We start from the raw sequence: 9,053 nt of genomic DNA on the forward strand, positions 1-9,053 counted from the left end.
ATCATGATAAAGTTTTCGGGTGGATTGTTGATTTGAACTAGTTTTTTGTGTTAGCTAGGAAAATCCCATATCTAAGCTTGGAAAAGCGCGTAATATTCTTAAGCTAGAACAAATATTAATGTGCATTCCTTTATCTTAAAGAGTTTGTCCTATATTCGTATATATGATGATAGCTATTTAGGTGTATTGGACAAATGAGGAAGTAATTACTCACTTAACAATTGATCCAACATCCAACTGAAAACCATCCTAATTTAAGATAAATGAAACATCCCAAGTATATAAGTATAGAAGTTGAACATAAATACACGTTAACTTTAAGACAGAAAATATGATATTTGAATAATGTTTTCAAACTCATGATATTTCCGCATACAATATTTGCTCTATTTGACTCAAAAAAGTCTGCACAAACTCGGATCAAAAGAAATACACATTAAAATCTGTAACGAGGCAATATAAAATAGTATATGTTCCATAATAATATACATAATGTAAAAAAAAAAAAAAATCAGCCATTGATCAATCATATGAATTCCATGATCAAAACAGTCCAATTAGCACCAAGAATTTTTGTGTTTGACAAATTCCTCACATGAAAAATGGGAATCTGAAACTTAACATTAATGCTTGCTTTCTAAATCAATAGCCATTTATTAAACTTGTTGGTAAGAATTGTGTTTCAAATAAAAATTGTGTGATTTGCTGTACAAACGCAATTCATAGAAGAAAAGTGAATAGAGCTTGTAAAATGGATTTCGGACTCTTTAGTTTCTGTTGTTGCTGCAAGGTGCCTGTGTCTTTCGCTGGTAACAACCCGCAAACTTGATCCTGTCTCTGAAGAGTAAAAAACGAAGCATCTGTAAGCTTACTTGCACGATTTTTTACTAAAACAAACACGTTTATTCTAGTAATACTTGTAATATAACCAAGATTTTATTAAACATATGATTTAATTACTTGTGCAGCGTCTTTGAGAGGCCCCCAACATTCAATGCAATTGTACTTGGCGGAACTCGAGTGGAAATAAACCCACACAACGGCTTCCATAAGTTCGGGATGCTTCTTAAAGAGGGCCGAATCTCCATACAGGACGGCTTGAAGTACCTGATTAGGTCCATATAAACCAACATAGAAATTTTGATTATTAGGGAGCATCGATAGGCCAAAGATTTAGTTTTTTGGTTTCAAGTTATAATGGAATATGTCAAAGTAGCTCGCTAAATTATGTAAACTTCTTAATTATATAAGTTGCAGATGATGTTTGCTGCCAGGGTTCAATCTGAAACAACCTTTTTGTCATCATCACTAATATGGGTAAGGTGGCGTACATCTGATACCGCAAACCCCCTCATAGTTTGGAGTCATTTGATGGCGTTGAGGTAATGAAATATTTTAGTGAGCAAACCTAAATAATGAAGACGGGAAGATGAAGTGTACCAAAGGAAGGTCTTTGGAGAAAATGTGATATCGTAGCTCAGCAACCAGGTCACGTAGGAGGTTGTTGGGGCCGCTGACATAGCAATGAATGACTAAACACATTTTCCCTTGCATCTCTTTCCACTCTGCGACTACGTCATCTTTGCTGTACCATCCTTGCAACTGCAAGTTCAGAACGCGGAGTTTTTATATAACCGAGTGAAATAGTGAACTTGTACATAATAAAGGCAGTTATGTCCGAGATAACTAATTCAATTTCAATTTTCTAACATGTCATCACATTTTGAGCCAATTTCAACAGCCATTTTGTCATATTTCAGGGCTTGAATTTTATATTTGTTCAAGGCATTGCAATAATTTAGAGCGGGTTCAAGACCCTATATCTGTCGAGGAATCAAGTCAACTCAAAGCTTAAGCTGATGTCTGTAACCCAAAACATGTTTTATACTCTATCACGTCCCTCACACAAGAGCCCTTTGGGCTAGACATATGGATGCAGCACATGCTCTACTTATACAGGACCTGAATATTCCACTTGAAATAGAAAGGGGTGGATGAGGCTCAAACTCATAAGTCATGAACTTGGCTTCTGGTACCATGACAAGAAATCAATTCCACCAAAAGCTTAAGTCGATGGTTATAGCCCTAAAATATGTTTTTTACTTTATCAATATCAAAAGAAACCATAAGATGCAACAGAAGTAATCAAAAAAATGACATTTGATTAAAGTGCGAAAACAAGGCCGTTTTGTATCGTATCGGTCGTATCGTAAAGGTTTTCAAATTTACCAAACTTATATTACCCGTATCATAAAGGTGTAAAAAAACCGTGTTTTAGGCTGTTTCAAGCGATAATTAATGGTTTAGGCCGAAATTTGGCGATACGATAACCACATCAACCCCGTCACCGAATTACCATGTCCGTTACCGCAACTGCAATCGATACTGTATTTTTGCACCATGCATTTGATGTACCAAACATTCACTAAAATATATCCAGGCTAGGGTATGTACTTCAGACTATGTCCAATAGAATCATTTAATTGGTTATAATGCATACCTTAAGACGCATACCTGGTCAACATTGATGATGTTGGAGATCGTTAAGGTTAAATTAGCAGTGAAATCACAGTGTGAGAGGATGTAGATTCTGGGAAGGACTCTTGAGTATTCATCAACTTGTTGTCCCATGAAATCCACTGTCAACTTCGACGCCTCAAACTTTGCTGAAGGACCCAAAATCTTGACAGCCTACACCATGAATGCCAAAAGATGAATTTGCATATCAAAGCTTTTGTTTTAGTCTATACCATTAACTCAGGAAGCAAGAGAGTTTTTCTTATGACTTATGATTCACAAAAGCAAAATTTTAACTTCAAAGTTTTTAAAGCCTCAATGATTTATTGAATTGGCTATAAGACGGCGACAGTATGATAAGTACCTATTAACAACTTTAAAAGTCTTAGCCGGGTAGAAAGCATTATAAGAACGACTTTAAGATTTTATCAGAAATCTTTCAACTGATTCTTCATTTGGGGTTTATGCAGAAGAATCGAGTTATGATCCAAGAACAACACCTAGACATTTTACTATATAGATAGATGAGCTTATTTCAACATTTTCGATCAATCTTCTCCAAGATCGCAATATGAAGTTTTCAGGATCATTGTGGACTTGCTATTGCTCAAATAGATTCTATCACAGGTGAGGACGTACAATGCTTATCCAGCCATCAAACTTCCATAACTCAATACATTGTTTCAGCCATATACATAACAAAAATCTGTTTACAAATATCATTTTTCCTTATTTACTTTGTTAAGTGAGTAACCTCCTTAGGAGCTACAAAGGGAATCTTACACAAGGGAAAATCCACTTTTATACCACCAGCATCCTGATCCATAAGACATATCCACTCTCAATAAAGAACCATACACATAACAACGACGTACATGATACATTACACGACATACTATACTTTGATACCATCGGAATCCTGATCCATAAGATATATCCACTCTCAATCAAGAACCATACAGATAACAATCCGTACATGATAGATTATGACATACTATGAGACTACACTCTACAGATATCAAATAAATCTTATCATTATAGCCCCCACTATATGTTATATATTCCACCAAAAGCTTATATTGATGGTTGAGTTGGTATCCTAATATGGTATCAGATTTCCAAGTCGTAGGTTCAAATCTCGTTTACTCCCCATTTCAACTAGATTATCAAGTGTCTCTATGATGCATTCACAAATCTAACCCAAAATACTCTCGTGAAGGGGAGTGTGTGTGATAGAGTATATAACTAATTACTTAATTGAGTAGGTTACTTAACAGAACCACCTACAACATACAATGTGTACCACCAATGTTAGCAATTATGACACCATATTGCAAGATATCTCCACGGAATCCAGATTCCAGAAAAGCATAAAAGATACCACTATACCACCAAATCATCCTAACAGTCCTATGTACACAATGTTGAATACTTTATTATCTCACACTGAATGTAGAACTTTCAAAACATTTCCATAAATTTCCAACCTTTTCTAATGAGAACACTCGTTCTTGAAGATCTATAAACACACTATTAAGTTCCATTGATTAAACTAAAGCACAGAAAGAAATCATGGTAGAACACTAATAAATATGCAATGCCAAATAAAAATACTGAGAAATGAGACTAACCCAGAAAAAATATTACATAAAAACATAAAAAATTAAATTAAAAAGAACCATTCAAATTGTTCCACATGATGAACTAGGATTAGAATCAACATAAAATTTAAGGCTAAAAATGGGATTAAAAATTGGCATTAAGAACAAAAAGAAGCAAAAAAATACCTCAGAAATAAAAGCATTCTTGTAAGGAGCACCACCTTTGGTAATGGAAGAAAGAATAGGAGTAAAAATAGGTCTTTTAATCCCAGAACAAAAGAAAATGGTTCTACTGCTAAAGCATCTATTGGGTAATAATGAAAATGCACATGCACAGTTACTGGCCATGGAAGCTCATCAAAATTATGTCTCCTCTTATGTTCTTCATGTTTCACATCTCATCACCATTTCATCAAAGAGATTATTACAGAGGAGATAAGAGAGAAAGGGAGGGATTGTTCATGGGTTTGTGGATGTGTTGAATTCAAGTGGGGGTAATTGAAGGAATGTGGAGGAGGGATGTATTGGCCCCACTACTACTGAAGAGAATCCATAGAACTTTCCTCTGCCACTCATTCTCAATATTTTTCATCATATAATGAGTCAAGACTCTTGCAATTGGAGTTTTTTTTTTTTTTGAGACTTACAATTAGAGTATTATAAGATAAATAAAAATTGTAATTTTACATTTTTTTAGTGTAATGTAAATGTAACAAATATATAAATATTAAAATGCATAAAAGAATATTTGGTACTAGTGAGTTTTTGTCGAGACAATTTTGAGTATAGCTGTTTTCTAATCGAGTTATTTTTATGTTGAATTTGGGTCAATTCAACGGGTCAAAGATTTTTATCTTATCATTATAATTTTTCAAAAAAATATATAATAATTTATTTTTATTTTGTGGAAACATTGTTTTATTAAAAAGGCCAATATGATTATAATTTATAGGGTTACAATAAATAAATGTTTGAATCAAAGTTTTAAGAAACTGACTAGAATTTATGGCTTTCAAGTTCCAACTAAAATTGATGAAGTTAAAAATGCTAATGGAAAATTGAAAATGGGTCAAAGCGATCAGGTTTGAATTTTAGTCGGGTTTGACCAAAGTTTTCTAAATTAATTTGATCGATTGTTTTCGGATCACAAGTCAAAATTTCTAAATTTATGACCGACTAATTTTGATCAAGTCAAAATTTGACATATCTACCTATGCAATCTTAGTTATGACAATCTCTTTTTTTAATACAAACCGTACCAAATCACTATCTGGAATAACGGTTAATTATATTATTACCAAATTGTTATTTTAGATGACGGTTTACTTTATCTAATATTATTACCCATATTAAAATCGCTACTGGATATAACAATTTGTTTTGAAATTTAAATCAAATCGCTATCTCAAGTAGCAATTTGATAAAAAAAAAATTGTCAAACCGTCTTACGTGAACAATAGTATAGGATATAAGTTTCCCATTAGGTGCAGTGGGAATTATTATCCATTTAACATTATTGAGGGGCATGAAGGCAGAGACTCCTATTTACACCCTTGACTAGGGCTGTAAATGTGGTCAGAAACCTGTTTTACCGACTTGTTACCGACCGATACCGAACCCGTTTTTGACCGAATACAAGTGACCAGATACCGACCGCTAACGAACCCGAATGGTGACCGAAACCGTTTCCGACCTGTTTTACACATACCGAAACCGACCGGTACCGAACCTGTTTTAAACCGAAAACCGTTTTCGACCTGTTTTTATCATACCGTGACCGACCGATACCGAACCTGTTTTCAGACCGAAACCTGTTTTCGACCCGCTTAATACCCGTTTTTAACCGACCGTTTTTGACCGAATCTATATTGTACCGAACCTGTATTATACCGAACCTAGAACCTGTTTTGTACCGAACCTGTTTTGTACCGAACCTGTTTTGGACCGAACTTATCTACATAATTCTTCTAAGTTGTCAAAATATAATAAAATTTTATATAAAATAATTAAATTAAACTTAATTATATTATTTCTATATGATGAAAATTAAATTAAATATAAATTTTTATAAAATAAATATATAAATTATAAGTTAATATATATTAACTCAGTAATTTAGTAAAGCCTTTTTCTTTTCTAAAAAATTAAGTATAAATTTTACAAAACTCAGAAATTGCAAAATTGCATAAACATAGTTCATACTTTGCAACCAATATAAGTACCAAGTTCAGGTTAATTTGCTGACTAATTAATACTGTATTAAAATCAACATATAACAATATAAACCAATACAAAATATTAACCTATGAAATTGATAAACCACTTTCATTTCATTTAATAGTTTAGACGAAATTTAAAATAGATCCATTACATTTTTTCCCTACCAATAATATAAACATCAATAATCCTAACTACACAAAAAGTCTTTTCCAAATTTTAGTTATGCATAAGAAATTGCAAAAGTATAACTCATTTCATCATTTTTCTTTAATTTTCTCAGAAGTATAACTCATTTCATCACTTTCATCTTCTTCCTCCTCTTCCATCACCACCTTAGATCTCCTGCTCCTAATCCTCAATGCGACACCGCCTTTCAATAATCTGTAAGGAACTGCTCCACTAAACTTAGTGTACCTTAAGATCATATAAAAGTAACAACTTTCAGATACTGAGTATTATGATTAAGAGCATGAGATGGAAAAACGACAGAAAGTTATAATAAATAAAATAAAATAAATATAAATTAATTATAAAATATAAATTGGGCGCTCAGATATGATAATTTGGTAAAAAACCCAATTACAAGAAAAAAATCTTCATAGAGCACTACACTTACCTGAAGCATTATCATCATGATCAGTGTTATTTTCCTCAATAACACTTAATATCTCCTTAAAAACGACTTTAAAAACATCAAGAAGATAAACAGTACATTTGAACATGAACATTCATCATACAAAATACCTGATTTTATTTGCCAACATGAACATGAATCTAGCAACTGATTTAGCAAATTAACCCAAACATTCATCATACGAACAAAAAAATAGAAAACAACCCACCTATGACATGTCTCCAAAGCAAAGCACGCTTAAATCCCAACAATTATACAATTATACAGATATCTCCAAAGCAAACAAACTAATTACAACAATTATACAGATGACACACTTAAATCCCAAAATGATGATAAACCCAATCACAATTTCCACGTAAAGCACGCTATAACCACCTATGACATGTCCAACAGCTTAATGAATGAAATTCAAAACAACAAAAATAATAATAAAACTCAATCAAGATCAAAACTTGCAAACAATTAATTAAAAAAATAAAATTTCAATTCCAATTATAACCATATAATCAACACAAAATCAATCAACTCAGGATAGAAAATTATCCGAAAATGCAGCATTTAACAATGAAATTATCCGAAAATGACAAAAAATTGTAGGAAAAAAAAAACAGGATAGAAAATCAATACTTGAATGAAAACAATTATAAAATTTGAATCTTACAGTGAAATGAGTGGAAAACTGCAGCTCCGTCCGAAGAAACAAAACCCTAACAACAAAATCTGAATAAAATGAAATCTCCATCAAAATCAAAAACTGAAATCAATAACAAAAACAAGAACATGAAACCAAGTATGAAAACAAGAATAAGAAATCAAAAATCAAAATAAAAAGTAACCAAAATAAAACCGAATGATACTAAAAAAAAAAAGCACAAAAACGCTAATAAAAAGTAACAAGAACAAGAATGAAGAATGAAGAACTAAATTAAAACAAAAACGAAGAATGAAAGCCAGAAAGAAAGCACAAAAACAAGACAAGAATGAAGAACGAAGAACTAAATGAAAGTCAAAAAAATTCATAAGAACGCAAATAAAATCAAATGAAGATTAAGAACAACCCAGATTAAGAACAAAGATTAAGAACCGCATTTTATATCTTTAGACCGAACCGAACAAAGATTAAGTATTGCAAAATTAAGAACAAAAAAACTCCCTTAAGAACCGAACAAAGATTGAGACCGAATAACTGATTTTTGGACCAAGATTAAGAACACGAAAACGAAACAAAGATTAAGAACAAAAAAACTGGAAGACTAAATCGAACAAAGATTAAACACGAAAACCAAAGATTAAACACAAAAAACAAAGATTAAATACAAAAAACCCTAAATCTAACCCTAAACGAACACATTAAACCCATAAAATTAAACACAAAAACAAATCGAACAAAAAAAAAGTGGAACAAGACTAAATCGAACACGAAAACGAAACAAAGATTAAGAACAAAAAAACTGGAAGACTAAATCGAACAAAGATTAAACACGAAAACCAAAGATTAAACACAAAAAACAAAGATTAAATACAAAAAACCCTAAATCTAACCCTAAACGAACACATTAAACCCATAAAATTAAACACAAAAACAAATCGAACAAAAAAAAAATGGAAGAAGACTTACTTGGACGGTTGGACCGGCTGGAGAGGAGTGGCGGTGGGCCGGTGGCGAACTGGCTGGAGAGGAGCGGCAGGGATTAGGCGCGGGATTTAGAGAGAGAATGAAAAAAAGGGAAGGGGTTAGGGGACGGCGCTGCTGAGTATCAGAGAATTAGGATTAAGGGTTTTTAGGTTTTTAGGGAGAGAATCAGAGAAGGCGCGGAGCAATTAGCGAAATACACTTGGGCTTATCAACGGTTTAGATTAGATCCCTTGATCTAACGGTTCATATTAGTTTTTTTTTTTTTTTTTTTTTTTTAATATATTAGAGTATGTTTAATCAATGGTTTAGATTAATTGATTTCAAAATGAAGGGTTATGATTTATCATGCCTTTTGCCAAGTTGACAATCCATGTATTGAGGTTGTGCACCAATGGGATAATCTTATGTGTTTTTTTTTTTTTTTACAACTAAATTTTTTTTT

The 9,053-nt window shown here is 32.4% G+C and overlaps 1 protein-coding gene and 1 long non-coding RNA gene across 2 annotated transcripts; both read right to left on the bottom strand.

Moving 5' to 3' along the window:
* Window positions 1-306: 306 nt before the first annotated feature.
* LOC130811507 (magnesium dechelatase SGRL, chloroplastic) lies at window positions 307-4,632 on the bottom strand. The gene is made up of 5 exons (XM_057677830.1): window positions 4,305-4,632; window positions 2,515-2,691; window positions 1,441-1,602; window positions 961-1,107; window positions 307-837 (listed from the first exon to the last, which is right to left on the bottom strand). The coding sequence occupies exons 1-5, from the start codon at window positions 4,464-4,466 to the stop codon at window positions 721-723; spliced, it is 765 nt and encodes a 254-aa protein (XP_057533813.1). The 5' UTR covers window positions 4,467-4,632; the 3' UTR covers window positions 307-720.
* Window positions 4,633-6,416: 1,784 nt separating this feature from the next.
* Window positions 6,417-8,774, bottom strand: LOC130811099 (uncharacterized). Its single transcript, XR_009041107.1, has 3 exons — window positions 8,594-8,774; window positions 7,637-7,695; window positions 6,417-6,752 (listed from the first exon to the last, which is right to left on the bottom strand). It is a non-coding gene; the product is annotated as an uncharacterized LOC130811099 (long non-coding RNA).
* Window positions 8,775-9,053: the final 279 nt, after the last annotated feature.

This window comes from Amaranthus tricolor, chromosome 4, assembly GCF_026212465.1.
Source record: "Amaranthus tricolor cultivar Red isolate AtriRed21 chromosome 4, ASM2621246v1, whole genome shotgun sequence".
In the NCBI taxonomy this organism is placed as follows: domain Eukaryota; kingdom Viridiplantae; phylum Streptophyta; class Magnoliopsida; order Caryophyllales; family Amaranthaceae; genus Amaranthus; species Amaranthus tricolor.